The sequence below is a fragment of the Alosa pseudoharengus genome, unplaced genomic scaffold, assembly GCF_046254945.1.
Source record: "Alosa pseudoharengus isolate Yale_2024_CS ecotype anadromous, Long Island Sound unplaced genomic scaffold, YU_APseudo_1.1 YU_APseudo_1.1_scf_16, whole genome shotgun sequence".
NCBI lineage: Eukaryota > Metazoa > Chordata > Actinopteri > Clupeiformes > Clupeidae > Alosa > Alosa pseudoharengus.
In genome coordinates, this window is record NW_027468630.1 from 28,523,998 (window position 1) to 28,546,319 (window position 22,322).

The 22,322-nt window shown below is 44.9% G+C and overlaps 1 protein-coding gene across 3 annotated transcripts in view; it reads left to right on the forward strand.

Annotated features, from left to right (window-relative positions):
* LOC143126305 (teneurin-3) overlaps positions 1–22,322 on the forward strand; it is a 133,263-nt gene that overhangs the window by 102,962 nt on the left and 7,979 nt on the right. For 2 of the 3 annotated variants that reach the window (XM_076288197.1, XM_076288198.1), the window contains 6 exons: positions 1,474–1,741; positions 6,521–6,664; positions 13,094–13,343; positions 16,296–16,316; positions 18,422–18,654; positions 21,216–21,370. In XM_076288197.1, coding sequence (XP_076144312.1) covers positions 1,474–1,741; positions 6,521–6,664; positions 13,094–13,343; positions 16,296–16,316; positions 18,422–18,654; positions 21,216–21,370 — 1,071 coding nt within the window. The remainder of the gene's footprint in view (positions 1–1,473; positions 1,742–6,520; positions 6,665–13,093; positions 13,344–16,295; positions 16,317–18,421; positions 18,655–21,215; positions 21,371–22,322) is intronic. The other variant, XM_076288199.1, reaches the window with a different exon arrangement.

A 22,322-nucleotide genomic window follows, 5' to 3' on the forward strand; every position in this document is an offset into this window, starting at 1 on the left:
ATAACTTTAAAATACGTTTGGAGATGATGCCAAAACTAGTTGCCTGATAAAAACATACCTCAAAAAGTGGTAAATGTGTAAGCATGGAGCTGCTCTAAAGGAGGCGTTGTGTGTGCCACTGGGAAGGAGCCGAAATGGCTGCTCTCCCCTCACGTGTGTTCCACTGGGAAGGAGCCGAAATGGCTGCTCTCCCCTCAGTAATGTCTGTTTTCACACGGTGGCAGCTCTGGCTTCAGTCCTCCTCTAATTGGTCTATAAGTGATGATGTCACTGTGCCAAACACAGATGGCAGACTCGGAAGCCAACTCTGGGTTTTCTAAACATTTGCAACTACATGCAGAAGCTTTCTTTTAACCCATTTTGAGTTTCCCAAAAAAAAACAAATGGCCACTTATTTTATTACACCCTGTCTTTCTCAGTGTTACGGAACGGGCCAATGAAATGAATGTGGCCATAAGTATTTTAAGTGGCTCATTAGTGTGACACGGAAGATGTGCCTCATTATCTTAGTCCATGAGGTGGCAGGTTGAAATTTGCTTTATATTTTTTGTAGTAACACCATTAATAATGCCATTAACCAATGATATGAACCATTTCCTCATAGAAGGTGTTTGGAAAGTCAATCTTTCAGTCAGTCAAGTTTGAAAATCATCAGTTATTTGAAACTGTCAGGTTACCCTGTGACTGATGGTGATAACAGAGTGGCATAACATGTCTGGTGTTATGATTGTGATGAACTTATTGTACAGAAATCTTAGCAATTATTGTATTATCACCGATTGTCATAATGGCTAATGATATGATTATTTTTTGTAATAGCATGTTTATAACATGCTTGTTAATGCATTAGACGGGTGTCAAACTCATATCAGGCAGTGGGCCGGATTTGTTGGAATGAGACCTCATGGGGGTCGTCATTGTCATGGTCATTATCATTTCTCTGCATTGGTATCAGAGTGTTGTTAAATTATATACTCCTTTACTATACCCACTCATGAGCAAACAAGTACAAGTCATTTACTTGTCATATCCTGCTCTTTCTCTCTTGAAACACCCTACTTCCATGTCAGTGTTTTGGCCTCTTCCTTCCTGCGGATGGTTTGTAGTGCTAGGTTTAATCAATTTATCACAGAAATTGTTGAAGACAGCTGGATGTGAATATCTTTTCTTTCTAATTTTCCCTTCCTACCCAAAACATCTTAGGGCTGTATGAAACCTGCTGGCGGGCCTGATCTGGCCCCCGGGCCTTATGTTTGACACCCTCATTAGACATTATCCACTAACATCAGTTTTTGAGAGACACAGATTTTACCTACTGATTTCTGTTGCTAATATTCACATATATTACCCATTCACTGCAACTGAGGATTAAGAACTTTTTTGCTAATTTAAAACACTGCCTGCAGTCTTTGAATAAGTACTATATACCTTGCCTTGCCTTGCTTTATTTATTTGTTTTCATCCTCACGTCAGGTCCTGCATGAGCAGACTCATTTTCCTGGGAGTGAGCTTAAGCTGGTGTACCTGAGCTCTCGGGCATCTGGCTACAGGCCTGTGCTGAAGGTGACGTTGACCCCTGCGGCCGTGCCATTCGGTCTGTCCAAGGTGCACCTGAGGCTGTCCGTAGAGGGCAGGATGCTCCAGAAGTGGTTTCCTGCCGCGCCCCACCTCTCCTACACACTGCTCTGGGATAAGACAGACGCCTACGGCCAGAAGGTCTACGGCCTGGGCCAAGCTGTAGGTGAGTGTCTGCCCCATCTGCCCTCTGCTCTTTCTAAAATATATTTTAAGGCTTTTTGGCTTTAAAGTTAAAGTTCAGTTTGACTGAATATTTAGCACGCCTGTTTATTTTCCAAAACGACACAGACTCACAACGGGAGGGGGTTACGAACCGTCAGTCAAACAAATGTCAGTGACGTTAGTGCTGCTCCACCATAAATTACGCGGCTTAATGCACAAATGACATTTGAGAGTGACAAGAAACTAGTGGGAGAGAGTGAGAGAGATGGGATCGGGAAAGGATCACGGCTCAGCATTGAAGACCCATGACCCTGTGGGTGCTTGAACCTGGATGTGCACAGGCTACTGTAAAATAACTATAAGTAGTAGAAGTAGTTATAGACTAGGTATAGAGATCCTCAAGTGTCAGTGCACAGGATGTGTACTGTATGTGAGGGAACTGTGTGATTGGTGTATGGGGGACAAAAATCCAAAATCCAAGTGATCTACAAAACCATCACAGTACTTATGTGGTACCAGCGGTTGAAAACCTTGTCCTACTTCAAATAAAATTGAGCATAATGGCATAGAACCAAACCGTACTGAAGCACTCTAGATTCAATCGACTAGAATATAATTGAGTTAAACTATATTGATTTGAATTTGAATAGAATTGAATTGCAAACGGCAGCATCAGTAAGCATCCTAAACTGGCTCGCTGGTACTGTGACACGGTGGATTGGAGCTCCACTTGTCCTGTGGAAAACACTCCGCACACTCAGTGCCAAGCGGCAGCTTGTGGCGTCAGGAGGATTGGGCCGAAATGTTGGCTGTTGTTGCAGGATGTTTGAAGATGAAAGGATGTGAAAGGCTAGGAAATAAAACACCATCAAACAAACAAACAAACACAAACAGCTGTGAGCTTTTGTGGAGGATTTGTTTTCCTCTAATAATAACTTTAAAGAAATGATCTCTTTATACAAAGTTCTCTTTCAAGTGCACTCTGCTTAGATAGAAGCACTAAGATGTTGTAGATGAATGTCTACATTCTATTCAAATCAAAATGAAAACCAACACACTGTTATACAGGTGGAGGCATGTGCTGAGAGTAGGCATTCAGATGTTGTGCTTAATATTACAACATCTGTGTTAATGGAAGACAATCACACTCATAGTGGGAACAAAGCATGGTTCAATACCTAACACCTAACCACACTCATAGTGGGAACGAAGCATGGTTCAATACCTAACACCTAACCACACTCATAGTGGGAACGAAGCATGGTTCAATACCTAACACCTAACCACACTCATAGTGGGAACAAAGCATGGTTCTTCTCAAAGCATAACGTAAGGTTCAACCCAGCTCCAAAATTCTACTGGTCTCTGATCATGACTCACAGTAAGAAGGCCCATGTGAAAACATTTAGAAACACTGATAGCTGCATGATTATCTCCAATGAAACGGTGGTGTCTATGTCATTTTAGCATAATATGGTTTGATAAACCAGTGCACTAGCATCAGGTTTACTATGAGTTACAATCTAAGGAACACTGTTGTATTGTAGCAGTGTTGTATTATCCTCAGTAAGGCAATACAGTGGCACGTAACCCTGTGGTTATGGTGTGCTCTTGTGTACTTGGCATGAAAGCAAAATAAACAAATAAATAAATCGCAGAGCTCTTCCAGCTGCTGGGTTTGAAGGTCATCCTACACCTGCAGGTTGTCACTGATGAAAGGTTTCATTATTTGGCTGGATTGCTGAAGAGAGGGAGGGGCTCCATTGCTGAATTTACATCATGTGAAGTTTATTTATTTTCTCTCTTTGTGTCTTATTTATTGAGGTTAGGCAGGTTGACGTTATAAAAGCGTTGTTGACCATTTGTCCCACTCATTTCCTGTTTTTTCATGTTATTTATTTTGAATCTTGGGCCCTGGGAGTTTTCTGCAGATTTTATAGTAATCTACACAGGAGTGTGAAATTGTTGATAGCGTTGTTTCTGCACCATGTCTCCATTTCAATACGCATATAAATACAGGATGTCCACAATGTGACTTTTACGACATTCTACTTCTTGCTGCATATTGTCATTTTTTATGGTTAACCCTTATAAGGTGTTCGGGTCTGTGGGACCCGTTTTCAGTTTTTAGCTTAATAAAAATGATACAAATAATTATTTTTTTTAAACTAAGATTCATTGGCCTTGGCTCATTTTCTGTGAGGAACATAAATCAGAAAACATTTTCAATGAACCCCCCCTGCATACCCCCCCTTCACATTTATATTACACACAGGATGTTCGGGTCCATTGGACCCGGAACTAGTTAAAGTGTGGAAATCATAGGTCCTGTGTGTGTGTGTGTGTCAGAGGGTTTTGATGGTGATGCAGAGAAAATAGTTTCAGAAAGTGAGGATAACATTTCTGAAAAATTAGAGTCCGACACTGAGTTTGAAGAGGAGGATAAGCATCAGCCAGCTCCGAAACGTAAAAGAGCCTCAGGACTAGCCCTTTAGCAGCCAGGACAAGCCTGCGAGCAGCCAGCCCCAGGACCATCCCGTGATCAGCCAGGACCAGCCCGCAAGCAGCCAGGACCAGCCTGTGAGCAGCCGGGACCAGCCCGCAAGCAGCCAGCCCCAGGACCAGCCCGCAAGCAGCCAGCCCCAGGACCATCCCGTGAGCAGCCAGCCCCAGGACCATCCCGTGATCAGCCAGGACCAGCCCGCAAGCAGCCAGGACCAGCCTGTGAGCAGCCGGGACCAGCCCGCAAGCAGCCAGCCCCAGGACCAGCCTGCAAGCAGCCAGCCCCAGGACCATCCCGTGAGCAGCTAGCCCCAGGACCATCCCATGAGCAGCCAGGACCAGCCCGCAAGCAGCCAGCCCCAGGACCATCCCGCAAGCAGCCTGCCCCAGGATCAGCCCGCAAGCAGTCAGCCCCAGGATCAGCCCGCAAGCAGCCAGCCCCAGGACCAACCCATGAGCAGCTAGCCTTAGGACTAGCCCGTCAGCCTACATCGAAACGCAAGCGAACCTCAGGACCAGCCCGCCAGCAGCCAACCCCAGGACCGGCCGATAAGCAGCAAGCCACAGGACCAGCTAGTCAGTCAGCTTCAAAACACAAACAGGCCTCAGGACCAGACCATGAGCAGCCAGCCATAGGACCAGCCTGTCAGCCAGCTCCGAAACGCAAGCGAACCTCAGGACCAGCCCGCCAGCAGCCAGCCCCAGGACCAGCCAATGAGCAGCAAGCCGCAGGACCAGCCATTGAGCAGCCAGACATTGGACTAGACTGTCAGCAGCTTGCAAATGACAACATATGGATGTCAAAATGTTTTAATGAACCCCAATTGTAAAAAAATAGTAAAAAATGAACCCCCCTGCATGGCTGCCAATGTGATTCGGATGCTACCAGGACCTACATGCTCGATGTCTTGTGCATGTCACTCATGCACAAGACATCAATTCTTCTTTTTACCTTTTCATGCCATCCCCTATCAAAAAAGACATATGCAATACACACACAGTGAGACTCTGCCCCTCATATGTGGTATAGTCTGGTATAAAATTGCCGTGTTCAATGGCTTCAGTGTGTTGTTCAGACAGATGTTATTGAGTATGTTCAATTTCTAATGGAATTCAAATAAATAAAACTTGCTTCATTTGTACAATTGTTGATTATTTTCCAGTTATGCCTGTTTTATGATGCATTTCCTTATTTTGTTATATTTTAATACAAAAATAAACAAAAACGAGTGGCACTTCTATTCATAATTGTGATTTAACAAAGGTAAGGGCAACACATTTAACATCTGTGTTGTTTATATTACTTGCAATTGGGATGAAGTAACCATCTAGTGAGTATTTAAAAAAAAAAAGTTTGATTATGTTGAATTAAAAGGCCTAAAATGCAATGGGTCCACTAGACCCAGCAGCACCTCCTGTGTAACAAAAAAACGAACACCCTATGAGGGTTAAAATATGACTCAAGTTTGAGTGTGAAAACAAATAAAAATGAGTGGAATGCACTTGAAATCTTGAAATTGAAATTGGGTGAAATGAACCAACATTTATTTTCCCTTTTTCATTCTACTTCCTTTGCTAGTCTTGAGAAAGGCTCTGGTTTGAATGAGATGCCTAATCATTCCAATTTATTATGCTTGTTTGTGCTTTGAGCATGGCAATTATTGGTGTATCTTGTGACACGCTGCGTTGCTGTGTTCTTAAGTGTCAGGTTGTGTTTTTTTTTTATCAGAGTCAGGTCTGAGAGGTAGTTAGCAGGAAGTCTATTGTGTTTGACTGCAGTGTTAGTGTTTGAGTGTGACTATTGTTAGTGTTTGTTTCAGCAGGGTGGGTGTGTTTGAGTGTGACCATTGTTAGTGTTTGTTTTGTTATTCTCCGATAGGGTTAATGAGTGAGAATCATTGATAATGCCTGATGAGAGAGAGAGATAGAGAGAGAGAGAGAGAGAGTGTTTGTGTTTGTGTGTGATAATAAATAAATAATAGATAAATAAATAAAGATAATCATTAGTGTTTGTTTTGTTATTCTCCGATTACTATTGAATGAGAATCATTGATAATGCGTGATGAGCATTACTCTGTGTGTGTGTGTGTGTGTGTGTGTGTGTGTGTGTGTGTGTGTGTGAGAGAGAGAGAGACAGAGAGTGTGTGTGTTTGTGTTTGTGTGTGATAATAAATAAATAATAGATAAATAAATAAAAAGAATCATTAGTGTTTGGTTCTGTGGTGTCAGTATGGGCTCAGTGTGTAATCATCAGTGTTTGCTGTGTTTGGTCCTGCAGTGTCCGTGGGCTTTGAGTATGAAGCGTGCCTGAGTGTGGTTCTGTGGGAGAAGAGGAGTATCACACTGCAGGGATACCAGCTCGACCCCTCCAACATGGGGGGCTGGACACTGGACAAGCATCATGCTCTGGACGTGGCCAACGGTAAGATTCAAACAACAACACCTTCTTCAACTCCACACACGTGTTTATCCAACTCCACACTTGTGTTTATTCAACTCCACACACGCGTTTATCCAACTCCACACACGTGCTTATTCAACTCCACACACATGTTTAATCTAACGGTTATGACGAGGATGCATTTGTGAACCCTGTCTGTCTGTTTGTGTGTTGATCAGGTAGGCTCAGGAATATTTTTGTATTGATAGCTGTATATTTGAGTGTGTGTGTATGTGTGTGTGTGTTGGAGTAACCTTTCATCCCTGTATTAGGCTGTGTTAAAGGTACAGTTGGTGATTGTCGATACAGTCACGATTTGAAGCCCAAGATTTTTGTCACATTCAGCAATCATCTCCTTACGACCACTAGCTGCCCATTCTGTGAGTAAAAACTCTGAGTGGGGGCAGTCTGTCCCACAAACAAAAATGAAACCATGCGTGGAGTTTCTCTGGGAATACTGAAGGGAGGGGTGAGCTACCTCTCTGGTGTGTTTCTGTGGCCCTTGGTTAAAATATGATGTACTGTATGTTGTATTTGACAAAAACGTCTGATAAGAAATTTAAATATAAACATAAACACAAACAAATGTAACTTTGCTAACTGCACCTTTAAGTATGCATGAATCCCATATTCTACATATATTTTTCCTAATCCCACTGACTCGATATCAACCTGGCAGCGTCGAATTGGGCTGTGTGAGGTATTCTCAACTCACAGGTTGTGGGGGCGCAAGAGTGCCCTTGAGTCCTCTCAGTCATCACAGGGAGCACGGCAGGCCAAGTGGACGTCCTCCATCAGAAGGGGCTATCACAATGCACTGTACAACTGCCTGAACATGAAATATGACTCATTGTCCCACTCATAGATAATAGTGGAGAACTTTGAAGGGGTGATCACTCATATTACTGGCAGACTCAGTTGATATGCAGATTTGCCATACTTCCACCACCATGTCAGTGAGTCGGTGACCCGTAAGTGACCCCGAGAAATTGAGTCATCCAGGACACAACGTCCCCCTCTCCAGCAGAAGAGTCAGCAGAGCAGAGCGCCTCTAATCTAAGCACAATGCCAGATGGGATGGCTCAGAATGGAATCTCATTTAAATCACCCACTCATACAGCTCGTATAGACACAGCATGGTGATCCATGGCAGCGAGGGGAAGGAGTTTATTTTGGGAGAACGAGGAGGTGGTGAAAGATGCTGTGTGTCACGGCGCCAAGCAGATTGAATACCAGATTTATTCCACTTGGTGTCTTGTTGTTGGGTTTAGAATTCTTTAGAGAAGTGTTCTGAGACAATGAGGGAGAGAGAGAGAGAGAGCAGGAGAGAGAGAGAGCAGGAGAGGAGGAGTTCAGAGAGAGAGAGAGAGAGACAGAGAGTGGAGAGGGGAAGTTCCAAGAGAGCAGAGTATCTAGAGAGAGAGTTGTGTAGAGAGAGGAGTGTATAGAAGGTGGTGGTCAGAGAGAGATAAAGAGAGAGATATGGGGCAGCCGTGGCCTACTGGTTAGCGATCCGGACTTGTAACCGGAAGGTTGCCGGTTCGAACCCCGACCAGTAGGCACGGCTGAAGTGCCCTTGAGCAAGGCACCTAACCCCTCACTGCTCCCCGAGCGCCGCTGTTGTTGCAGGCAGCTCACTGTTTGTGCTTCACCTCACTGTGTGTTCACTGTGTGTGTTTCACTAATTAATGGATTGGGATAAATGCAGACACCAAATTTCCCTCACGGGATCAAAAGAGTATATATGCTTATACTTCGATACTATATGGAGAGAGAGAGTGAGATAGAGGAGTGTATGGAGAGAGATAGAGAGAGAGTGAGATAGAGGAGTGTATGTAGAGAGATAGAGAGAGAGTGAGATAGAGAAGTGTATGGAGAGAGATAGAGAGAGACTGAGAGAGAAGTGTATGGAGAGAGATAGTGCTGAATGCTGCACTCACACCCCTCTGTTCCTAACCCCTCTCTCTGTGAGGCGTTAAGCCCCCTCATCCCACTGGCTTAGGGCCCGCTGATGGCAGCCATTTTGGACGCTTTCATCTCCAGCCACAACTCCTATCCTCCCTCCTCCGACCCATCTCACTCCCTCTCTCCCTTCAACCCTCGCCACCTCTCCCTCCCTCCCTCCCTCCTTTCAACCCCAACTCCTCTCCCTCCCTGTTTCCCTCACTTTAACTCTTCTTTAGCCCTCTCTCTCTCCATCCCTCTCCTCCCCCTCCCTCTCCAGTCCTGAGCCTCTCCATACAGACTATGATTAACATCAGAGCACATAGAGCTCCGCTGGGTCCAAGACAGATGACTGTAGAGCTCCCTCTAGAGTCATGATATATTTATATTTTACTCTGCTGTTGTGACCTATCCCCCCTGTACACAATAAAAATGATTTTGTTGTGAAAGTGGAGGATTAACAACAGGCAAAACTATCTCCAAAGAGCTATATCTACTGACAAGATAATTTTTCACGATTCTTGTGAGATTTGTTGGGCCATCGTTCTTGAAGTTACATGGCTAGTTTTCTTGGTAGCGACTTGCTACATCTATGCTGTATAGCTATGCTAGGTGAACGATTCGCCTATTACAAGTTCGTTTACCATCAAATTGGCTTCATAAAGGTTATATTAAGGTGAAAATCTTGCATAGTGTATCTTTAGGTCCACTGGGTCCAGGACAGATCCTTAAGTCCGAGTACATCCTATAATGTGGACTAATGTTAATGAAGCAAACTGCACTTAATAATTATTTATTATGTAGATGCTATCTTATTTGGTCAACAGTTGTTTAACATTATATCATAGTTAGTGGTGTGATAGAACCTGCATCAGCATGATAAGTCATGACAGCATGGTCTTTGGAAGTTCAAAGTATAACAGGGTTAAGATGGATGAATCGGCTGAAGGGATCGCTACACCTGGCATCAGTGTCAATAATCAATTATACTTTTACAAGAGGAGGAAGTGCAGTTTTTCACCCTTCCTGCTCATGCTCGTTGGAGTTCAGCTTTTCCTGACATCAGAGACGGAAAGTCAACAGCTGCTGAAAGGCGTTTCCACTGTTTATTTCCAGAGAAGTGTTGGAGCTGCCTTTTTCATTAAACATTGAACACCGAGCCGTTGTTTATCTGAACCAAATCTGTCAAGAATTTCCCACAAAAAGATCACAGACAGAAAGCGAGAATGAAAACGTGTAATGTCTTTTCTCTCTTTTTTCCTTCTCTTTTGCGCCTTGCATCTCGTAGACTCATGGAGGCACACCTCCACACACACACACACACACACACACACACACACACACAAACACATACACACACACACACACCTGACAAGCGAGAGAAAAGCATTCTTCTGCCAAAAGTTCTCCTCACAGCACCGCACCTTTGAGAGCTTTGTTCCATCGGCAGTGTTTGACGTGTGTTATCACAGTTTCATAACCCCCCGCCCCTTGCTGTGAGGAGCCAACACTATGTAGATATGTTGGGGCGAATCTATTACGTTCCCATTGTAGACTCACACTTCAGTGCGTGAACAACTTCACCCGCCTTGTGTGCCGAACATGAATTGAAATTCCTTTGCCATGTTTTGTGTGATAGTGTGTGTTCTCCCCTCGCACAAAAGCATTTTGGAAGGGCTTTGGAAGGCTACACAAATGGGAGCGTTTCCATCACTGCTCTCTATGTCGCAGTAAGCTGGCTAGAAGTTGTTCAGTAGAAGACTAAAAGCGTGTTTGTTCAGATGTTAGTAGATTTGGAGACCTCTCCCTTTTCCCTCTCCTGTCTCAAAGTTCTTTCTTTTGTCGAAATGCAACAAATCCTCATGTTTATGTGCACATGTATATGCATAAAGGGGAACAGAATAATGGATTAACTCAGCCTGTCTCTAGCTCCGTCTCTATGTTTCCCTTTTAGAGCAAATCACAGAGTCACAGAGCTACAACCATGTGTGTGGAAGAGACAGACATGGCTTGGCTTGACAAGGTCGTGTCGAATCTAAACAAAATGGAGCTAGACTGTGTTGGCAGGACACACACATCTGCCATGATGAGCAGTGACACATTATATTATGTGTGTCTGGAGTGTTCAGGGGTCTTTTGGACCCAAAATCAGAATCCACAAGAGATTGTGATCATGTTGAGCTATAGGACTATCAGTTGTCAGTGAGGTAATGGGAGAAAATGACTCTGTTTTGCCCCATACAGATATTACATTTCTGTTGTTGCACCCTGGTGGCTAGCCAACTAGTGTGAGGTGTTAGCACTTTTGATCAAGCCAGATGCTATGTTACAAGTCATGTGTCTGGTTCTGGGATGCTACAGTAGCAAGTTTTCGAAAGCAGGCAATGGAGCATTGTTCTGCTTATATTTGTTTCAGTGTAAACACCAAATGACTACGTAATGATTATGGTGTGTCTAAGAAGGATTTACTGTATTTGGCTCTGCCCCCTCCCCCACACCTCCCTTCTCTTTGAAATGACTCTCACCTAACACATCAATGCCTCAAGAATGCAGCGTTTGATTGCTACACCTGCGGATGAAAAAGCATTTAGTTATTTAGAATACCTCTGGCTACAGTCAAGGGCTCTCTAGTCAACAGGCTGTCACATGCCAGAGTACTCAGAGCCGAGTGCCAAAGCCCAAGCTTACATGTACATAAAGAAACACCTTGATGTTTATATATGTCTTCTTTTTTGTTCATCACCACAAAGCGGGATAGGGGATATAACCAATTACCAAGGTAGCTTGGTTACTCCATTATGGCTTTGGCAGCCACAGAATGTCTTTTGTCTGTGCTGTGGTGTCCTATCTGGGAAGATCAGGGTCTTCCCTTCAGAGAGGGTTTTAAAAAGGCTGCCAGACAAATGTGATTGGTTTGCTCTGAAGGTCATGTGCTCTTAGATGCAGTGCACAGGGTCCCATTCATCTTGACTAATGGAAGATTTGAAACAGGAGGCGGGAGAGGCCTTGACTGGACCAGCTGGAAATCCCAACTGACCACATCTTCATTTGAACCATCCCCTCAATTAATTAGTCAATGGCACAAAGTAATCAGGCAGGAACAAATGACTATGCAGGTCTCTCTTCTTTCCCAAGGGAAACAACTTGGAAGTTTTTTCACACACACACACACACACACACACACACAAATGCATGAAGTGCTGAAAGTGGAGGGGTGTTTGTGAATTTCTGTAAATTAAATGCCAAGGGGAGGAAGCAGTGAATAATAACATGGTGAAGTGAGACATGTGGACACCATACAGAGCAATAGGAGGTGCAGGCAGTCAGCCAATGAGATTGCACACTCAAAAAGCTGGCAAGGGCCCTTAGCCAATCACGTGGCACAATCAAGTGCAGCATGGTTGACATCCAGCCAATCAGACAGCTGGTTGCAGCAGAGTCATTGAAGTGATTAATAGGCCACGGCAGGCTTTGGAATTCTTACTGTGTTGCTGGATATGAATGATTCATGTGTATTAGCTCAGTACGACCCTTTGAAGTTGCTCTTTGACTTCTCTCTTTCTTTGAAGAAACAAGTCAAATGTGGAAGTGGCTGAAATATTTATCTGTGCTGACTCCTCGCACACACTGGCCGCTTAACGGGACGTGAGGGGGGGGGGGGGGGGGGGGGTGATCAAAGCACTGTCTGACGTCATCTCTGCCACTTCACAGGTAACGCTGAGACCGGGCCTTTGATGTTCCGTGCAGCATTTAAACTCATCTTCGTATTCAGCACTTAAATCTTTAATCCATCTAAATCTGTTTTCTTTTTTCCCCACATTTTTTTGACAAAATGTAAAGATTTTTGTGATCCTGCCCATCGATTTCTGTGTTGGGCAGGCATGCACATACTGTACTTGCTGCGTGGATGTCTTTGCCCATGCAGGAGGACTAACTCCACCTCAGATGTAGGTTTTAAAGCTTGCTGCTGGAACACAGGGCTGAAGCCAGGACGGGATGGGGGTGGGGGGGGGGGGTTCTTGCCCTGCTAAAGAAATGGACAAACACCAACCCCCCACCCCCTTGGAAATCTTCCATCTCTTTTAGATCAATAGCAGTAATGAATGTTAATTAATGTTTAATCTTGAACAATAGCAATAATGGATGTTCAATCGTCAACAGTTGTGAGTCGTTTTTTTTGTATTGCAAATTGACCACAGCTGGCACAGACCTAGTTATTATTCTGGTGCGGACTGGCTCCAGATCTGGATGACATTACATTAGTAAGAAATATTCAGTTGAAAAGAAATGTTGCGCTGGATAAAACGGTGGAAATTAACAAACAGCGCTTGCACAAGAGAATGATCTTTTCCTATTTCCCGTGTGCAGATGTGACCATATGAAGCGCCCTTGACAGTCGAGCTGCATTGTCAGGTGTTTCCAGTGATTTTGCAGCCCCCTGTTTACGGTGACTGAATATGTCCACAGGCATCCTCTTCAAGGGCAGCGGAGAGCAGCGCCTGCTCTCTCTCCTGCCCCCCGTCATCACCACGGTGATGGGCAACGGGCGGCGGCGCAGCATCTCCTGCCCCAGCTGTAATGGGCAGGCAGAGGGCAACAAGCTTCTTGCCCCCGTGGCGCTGGCATGGGGCCTGGATGGCAGCCTCTATGTTGGGGACTTCAACTACATCAGGCGCATCTACCCCTCGAGGAACGTCAGCAGCATCATGGAGCTCAGGTGAGACAGCGCCACCAACAGCAATAATAGCAATAATAATAATAATAATAATAATAATAATAATAATGATTAAAAAGTTAAAATAATAATAATGTGTTTCTGACATAGATGATTCATCCATGTGTTTGTATGTAGTATTCATGGTTTGTTAGATATGCTATTAATTTGTTATTATGACGAGAGCACCAAGATGTCCGCCCACAAACAAGACACAGATTCTTAAAGGTGCTCTAAGTGATGTCATACGTTTTTTAGGCTAAAACATTTTTTGTCACTTACATCACCTCACCATCTGATAGCTGCCTGTGTCCTGAATGCACTGTAAAAAAATTCAATCTCTGTGGACAACCCAGGCTCCAAAAACAGCTATAAAACAACTTGGGCAAACCTTGCCTATAAAAACATAACAAACTGTTCCAGCAAATGACTGACAAGATGGGCGTTTAGGAGAGTTTCAATTGCACGGGAGGGAGGGGGAGGAAGTAGCGAGCTAGCTTTCTGTTTTGTTTGAATGTCAACAGAAGTGATGTTACCCAGTATCCCTTAGAGTGCCTTTATATGATAAACACACTATCGTTTGACGCTCTGTTAAAGGAATTATCCGGAGTAAAATGCACTTTAGATCAATTTACGGATGATTGGGAGTACATACGTTGAGTTGACACCCAAATCATGTCATGTGTTTTGAGATAGTTCGATGTTACCGTTTTTAGTCAAAGCTCGTTAGCCTGGATGTGACGCGGGCATGTCATTTCGCCGCTACAAAAACGCTATTTTTATACCTCTTCTACAGTTCCAAACAACATTACACTTACGTGGTAGTGAGTAGAGGGTCCCTAAAGCCAAACCGAAGTATCCCGAGGTCTTTATGTGGTCGGATAGAGAGTCCAGAATGAATTTCATCAAGCCAGTACCTTTCCGGAAATTGGCATCTTTGCTGCCATCTTCAGGGGAAAGTCCGTATGAGTGTGGAGTAACATGCCCTGGAAATTCACAATTTCGTCGCCGTTTTTTTTTTTTTTAAACATACAAACAAACGAAATTGTGAATTTCCAGAGCGTGTTACCCCACACTCAAAGATGGCAACATTTCCGGAAAGGTACTGGCTTGATGAAATTCATTCTGGACTCTCTATCCGACCACATAAAGACCTTGGGATACTTCGGTTTGGCCCTCTACTCACTACCACGTACTGTAAGTGTAATGTTGTTTGGAACTGTAGAAGAGGTATAAAAATAACGTTTTGTAGCGGCAAAATGACATGCCCGCGTCACGTCCAGGCTAACGAGCTTTGACCAAAAACGGTAACATCGAACTTTCTCAAAATACATCCGAATGACATGATTTGGGTGTCAACTCAACGTATGTACTCCCAATCATCCGTAGATTGATCTGAAGTGCATTTTACTCCGGATAATTCCTTTAACTATAATTTATTACATGGCTCTTCACAAGGCAAGTAGAACGCTCCATTGACTTGAATGGGATTTCCCATTCCCAATTCCCAATGGCAACGGAGTTTGTGCAGGTATTTCATATCACTACGCAAGGACTGGAACTTCATTCAAAAGTGAAAGCAGACGGTTGATCAGCTGTGTTCTAAAGAATGTTCGATTCAAGTTCAGCGTGTGTTGTTGCGAACTATTTGTTTCAGTAAATGCCACGATGAACGGTACAAATAGGCTAGGCTATGTAGGCTAAAGTCATATTGTGGGGAGTTTATTATTTCGTTTTGGCAAGTAGCGGGATAATGTATAGAACGCCGGTCATTATTGGGAAAATAATTGCCCTGTTTGCCCTGTCGGGACGTATTTTCCCAATAAGGACCGGCGTTCTATACATTATCCCTTACTTATGGTTAAGGTTAAAGTCATGGGTAAGGTTTGGTTAAAATGAACAGTAATTGTTCAACAACAATTTTACATAGTGAACTGGAATGTTAACACACCATCTGTTAAGTCTCTGCGGCCAGATAGTCCAAGTGAAGTGCAAACGATGGAGACAGAACTAGCAGAGACATGTCTGTGAGCATCAGCATGCATCAAGCAGGAGACATGAAGGAAGTGGCGTGGGTGGGTTGATGTGCGGATGTTCAGGGAGGAGAAGGATGATGGGTAAATGGCAGCATACGTGAGTGATGTGCAGTAGATGGGGAGATGTGTGGAATGGGGGGGGGAGTTTGTGGGTGGAGAAGAGGTTCAATCCATGATGATGTCATGGGTCAGGAATAGCAGCACTTGCACACAGAAAAGAGATTAAAGGGAAATAACTGCAAGTCCACTTGTAGGAGCATTCCAGTGAGTGGCAGAACAACGAGGATAAGTAGTTGAATGAGGGATAAATGGAAGTATGAAAGGATGAATAAATGTGGAGTTAAGAAACAAAACATATTGAAAACAGCTGAAACAGAGGGATAAATACAGTGATTTAGTACACTATTGTAGTTGTAATTATATGTTTATAGCGAATGCATTGATCTTTTCACCCTTGATAATGACAACCCTGTGGTCTAGTGTTTTCACCCCCGATAATGACCAACCTGTGGTCCAGTTTCCCAATGAATCCTCTAGTCCTTGTTCCAGCTCCAAAATCACAAACCATTTCTCCGAGGTGATATTTATCTTCTTTCATTAGCGCGCGCTTGATCAATAATTCATTACAACACAGATAGCCAGAGAATAAGCCTTTGATACAAAGGCACAGATTCCCTTGGAAAAGAGAGCGTGTGCCCTCATCCTGCTGCTGCACTCAGGACAGAGAAATATCACCTGGCAAAGCTGATCCCCCGAAGCATTCATTTCCTTATGAAACACCTGTGATGCTCTCATACTTTACTTTCTCCCCTGTCTGTAATTCCCCCCCCCCCCCCCCCCCCCCCCCCCTCTGTGCCCCTCCGCCCGTCGGGGTCTACTTGTTCTCCTCCTGCTCCACCTGACAAATCCTCACTTCCAGGAACAAAGACTTCAGGCACAGGTAAGTGCTGGCATGCACAGTATGTGGAGCCACCCTCTCCTGCTCTGAGATTAAGGTTTACAGTGCCGTAATTTACCGACTATTAACTAAAGTGTCTTGCAAAATGTCTTCAGCTATGAGGTTAACACATGGGGGCGGGCTATGGGGTTAACCCATGGGGGCGGGCTATGGGGTTACTACATGGGGGCGGGCTATGGGGTTACTACATGGGGGCGGGCTATGGGGTTACTACATGGGGGCGGGCTATGAGGTTACTACATGGGGGCGGGCTATGGGGTTACTACATGGGGGCGGGCTATGGGGTTACTACATGGGGCCATGGGGATGGAGCTCCTCTAGTCATGTCATGTCATGCACAGAGGCCTGTGTATGGAGCACTTTGGCTTTCTCTGGGGAACGGGAACAAGCAGAAGAAAACGACTGCAATGAAACTGTGAAATCAGTCCATGTTTCAGCAGATGTTACTTTTTAGGGTGATGGTCTGCCAATCATCTATGAGACCGTTGTGTTGTGTTCAGTTTCAGTGACAACTCACCGCTTCGAATCAATTATTCAGCATGAACATTCACAGACGAACAAATCATCAGAAGTATAGATATTTTTTTTCTCCATTTCCATATAGAGATATGTCTTTTCCCACGCACATTTCTCTCTCTATCTCCGCTTCCTCTTTCTCTCTCCTTCCCTCTCTCCTCTCCCCTCCCTCTCTCTCTCTATGTCATGTCTCTGCGGGCCTCTGTTTCTGTACTAGTGTGTGTGTGTGTGTGTGTGTGTGTGTGTGTGTGTGTGTGTGTGTGTGTGTGTGTGTGTGTGTGTGTGTTTGTCTGAAAGAGACATGTGTCAGCTCTCCCTCTCCCTCTGCTGCCCAGATGCAGCTTTAATGGACATCACTGCCTGATGTAACACACTCACAGAAGACAGCCAGAGAGAGAGGGAGAAGGAGGGAGAGAACGAGATGGAGGAAAAGAGAGGGAGAGAGAAGAGAGAGAGGGGAGAGGGAGAGAGAGAGAGGCTGAAGGGAGAAAGGGAGAGAGAGAGGGAAAGAGATGGAGGAAAAGAGTGGGAGAGAGAGAGGGGGAGAGAGAAAGGCTGCAGGGAGAGAGGGAAAGAGAGAGATAAAGAGGGAAAGAGAGGCTGTAGAGAAGGTAGGCAACAAAGAAGAGGAAAACCAGAGGAGGAAGAGAGAAAAAAGAATCCTCAAGAGAGATAGAAACAGAGGAGAAAGGATGGAGGAAAAGGGAAGCAGATGAAAAGCTACAGGAGGGATCTGCATATCCCTCATCCCTCCATCTTTTCCAAATACTCGTTCATTTGGCGTTGCCGGCCCTTCGGGACCGATCATGAAGGGAATGATTTGCCGCATTCCGAAATCTGTTATCATCTCCTCTTTCAATACGTTCCAGTCAGAACTCATTTGGCTTGATTTCAAATACATTGCACTCCTCCTCCCATCTCCTCTCCCACTCTTTACACACACACACACACACACACACACACACACACACACACACACACACACACACACACACACACACACACACACACACACACACACACACAAAACAGACACACACTCTCTTAAACATAGTCCAAGGGGAAAAGTCCTGCTGAATCTCAGCACCTTGATAATCATATGAATATTCCAATCATCACTCAGTTATTTCATCCGTCAGAGCCAATTTGGTTCTCCGCACTCAAGCCGTCTTGAGGCATCAGCAAACACATCTGTCTCCCTGTCTACTCTTTCACTGGTCAGCTCTCCTTCTCACTGAAGCTCATTGTCGTCTCATCTCTTTGCTTTTTTAGCAGATCACTTCATCTTTCGCTGCATGATTTCCTTCCCTGTCCTCCCTCCATCCTAACCAATCTGTCCATCTGTTACTTCTGACTCTCTCTCTCTATCCCCCCACCTGTCACTCTCATTCATCATTGTATAGTCCGTCTCTTACAGTAGGTTCTCTGTGATCCATTGCTCTCTCACTGCCTGCCTGCCTGCGGACGTGTCTCTCTTTCTTATTTCTTCTATTCACCTATCTGACCTCTCTCTCTCTCTCTCTCTCTCTCTTTCTCTCTCTCTCTCTCTCTCTCTCTTTTCTACTACACAGCAACAACCCTGCCCACCGGTACTACCTGGCCACTGATCCGGTGACAGGGCAGCTGTACGTCTCGGACACCAACTCGCGCCGCATCTACAGGCCCCGGGCCCTGGGGAGCAGCGTTGAGCCCCAGCAGAACGTGGAGGTGGTGGTGGGCACGGGGGAGCACTGTCTGCCCTTCGACGAGGCCCACTGCGGGGACGGAGGACAGGCGACCGAGGCCTCGCTGGCCGGACCCAAAGGTGGGGGCACCCAAAGCACCACTTCCTTCAGCTGGCTCTCACTTCCCTTTCATCTGCGGTCAGCGGGAGGCAAGAGTCCAGAAGGCGCTCAATATGCATTGCAGATATCACATAAAGCTGAATGATTAAAGATTGATATCTGGCATTTGATGAAGTGTGATACTTGGAAAAATATCACAGTGCCGGACCTGCATCAAAGAGAGAGAGAGAAAGCGAGGGAGAAAGAGAGATGAAGAGAGAGAGAGCGAGGAAGAGGCCTCAAGAGCCTTCCTGCCCTTTAAAAAAAGCCCATGGGGCATCACAAAAAGGTATCTTTCCCTCTCTCCCTCATCCTTTTCCTCCTATCCTCTCATGTGTAGTTTGATCATCCTGCTTTATATGACAGTACATCAGCCCTTTAACCCTCACAGGAGGAGAAAGTTAACTGTACCCTGAGATTTAGAGCAGTGGACGTTGAAGAGGCTAGTAGCCTTCTGCCAAAGTCATATAGTTCTGTGTCAGCCCCAATGGTGGGGGGACTCACTCCTGTCCTTGTCACACGGCCTGGGTGATTTAGCGCAGCGGTTATTTGATGGAGCCTAGCCTGGATGCTACAGGGTAATGATTTGCTGAGGTTTTGCGATTAAAAAAGGGAAAAAAAGAAAAGTGAGTCCTGTCATCACATCTGATTCTCATTCCTCACGCTCTTGTGTGGAAGTCAACTGGGGTCAAGCGATTTGAGATTTGTGACAGTGTTTGGGGGCAGTCGGAGCTTAGTCCCAGCGCAGCCATGGCAACGTCTCCTCGACAGCAGATTGATGAAGCATGCCGGCGTCTCGGGCTGATGAAGCCTGTCATGATGTCCGGCAGACTGTTACAAATAAAATGGCCCAGATTTCACTGCATGGGCATATCTCGAGTCCAGCCCATTGTCCTCAGTCTACATTCACGATAATAGCTCCTCTATATCTGCAGGGCCAAAAATACACAACACAGCTTTCATATTTTTGAAGGCCTCAGTGTGTGAAGCCTTAAAGAAAAGTTTGAGTGACACCACGCGATCTCTCCTGATGTCGTCCTCACAGAGATCCTTCATGAAAGACAAAGATGGAAAAGTACTCTGCCTCCACCCAGCGCATATTGGCTGCTCAGACAAGGCAGAAGTGGGGACAGTGAGTCAAGGACTAAGTGCAGCGCTCTCCGTCATCAGCAGAGTGGACACATGCACATCCACTCACACATAAACATCCTCACCCCCATGGACACACACACACACACACACACACACACGCACACACACGCACGCACACGCACATCCACTCAGATCTGCCGTGGATCAACTCACACAGAGAGTGTTGACACACAAGAGGGTACACTTATCATTAACATACACACACACACATAAACACAGAGTTTATTTACGTAAGATATCTCTCTATCTACTGACCACAGTATGCAGTAGCTTTCCGCTTTTGTCTTTTATCAACAAACTAAGCTGAAGGCACACAGTGTGGGGAGATACAGAGCAAATTAAAAAGTGATACAGTCAGGAGAGAGGAGAGGGAGGGACAGAAATATATAGAAGGAGAGGTGGAGAGAGAGAAAGAAGGGATACAGAGAAGAGAGAGAGAGAGAGACAGGAAGTTATGGAAGGAAAGTTAGTGAGGGAGATGGCGTGAGAAAAAGCGGGATAGTGTGTGTGTGGGAAGAGAGAGTGATGGATGGATGAGAGGAAGAGGAGGAGTTGAGAGGTTGATGTCTCCAGCTACAGCCACTTCCACTTTGGCCTGAGAAATAATTCAGTGCATGTGAATAATTGAGTGTGATGCTCTCTGCAGTGACCTGAATAATGTGAAGCCAACCTCGACACATGTACCCGTCGTCTCCTTTTCACCACATCCAGCCAGGGTGTGTGTGTGTGTGTGTGTGTGTGTGTGTGTGTGTGTGTGTGTGTGTGTGTGTGTGTGTGTGTGTGTGTGTGTGTGTGTGTGTGTGTGTGTGTGTGTGTGTGTGTGTGTGCTTTAGTATGTGCTTGAGTTTGAGTGTGTGTCTGCGTTGGGGCTCAGGCTGCATAATACTGCCCAAACCCAAATCCTAAGAAGAGCAGTAACCAAAGACAACCAGAAGACCAACAAAATGACACATCTAAACTGTACTTTGTCAATGTTAGAGCCCATCATTTAAAATAGAAATGGGAGTCTTGCCAGCTGATAAAGCTGTTTGACCTCCTCTATCATGTAGCTTACCTATGCATATACTATGCATATATTTACTTATTCAGGCTAATTCACCTAATTAGCATGGGTTGCATTGTCATGTAACGTTAGATAAACTAATAAACCCTAGCACTGAACAAACAAGCACTAGCCCAAATAAACAGTATGTTCATCATAGTTATTAATTGCACCAAAAATAACATAAATCGCCTTGTCAAACAGGTTAGCCATTAGCTCATCCTAATTAATAGTTGGAAAGACAACTCCAACAGGCCCTCTCCGACTCAGCTTGGTGTTCAGGCCCAAGTGTGCATGTGTGGAGGGTGATGGAGGTGTGATCTATATTTCTCCCATCTGTCTGGGCAGGCATCGTTGTGGACAAGGACGGATTGATCTATTTTGTCGACGGAACAGTGATCCGGAAAGTGGACAAGACAGGGGTCATCTCCACGGTAATGGGATCCAACGACCTTGCTTCTGCTCGACCACTGGCGTGTGATGCTGCAATGGACGTCCATCAGGTGACTGACCACTAGTGTTCTGAAAAAGAATCAGAATCACAATCAGATCAGGACAGAGCAGTGACATGACTCGGCTTCAGAATGCGACCCCTGCCAGACACACTGGACACTCTCCTCTCTACTATGACATGACAGCAACTGGACAAGTGATTGACTTATTATTACCTTGACAGAAATGGCTTTTTATTTTGTTTTGGACATTTACCAAATTTAATTTCACTGTCCCATTAGCTGACAGGTAATCAGCCGCTGTTGTACTCCCACAATATTATTCTCTGATATTATAACACCATATTATAACACATTTATTACTCACCTAACACACAACTCTGTGTCTTCCATACCACCCAAGCTAGACTACTGTACGTTTTGTGCTGTGTCATCCTGTGTTCGATGACTTTGTCTATCAAAGTAATGGAATTAGTAGGTGTATAAAGATGTCCGGCCGTCTAATTTATAGAGAGGCAGTAAATGGAATTGGTGTACTTAAGGTGATCCAGCCCATTCCTCTTTTTTGCCCAAACATTATCCTGAGGGGACAGACAGCAATTAAGCACCGCTGAAACACAAGGAGAAGACTAAGTGACATTTCACCCAGGCACCTGTGATGGGGACAAAGCCCTTATCACACACACACACACACACACACACACACACACATACACACACACACTCCTTTCCTCTCTGACGCAAACACACATGCCCTCACACACCCAGTCTCTCCTCCCCCATTAATCACTCTTCAGGAAATTCGTGTCCTCCACAGACCCTGTTGAGCTGAAAAATGGCCTTCTGCGTATGAGTGTGTGTGTGTGTGTGTGTGTATTTACATTAAAGTATGTATGTGTGTGTATGCATGAATAACTATGTACTGTAGGTGTGTGTGTTTGTGTGTGAGAGTGTATTTGCATTTATGTACATATGAGTGTGTATGCATGAATGACTATGTACT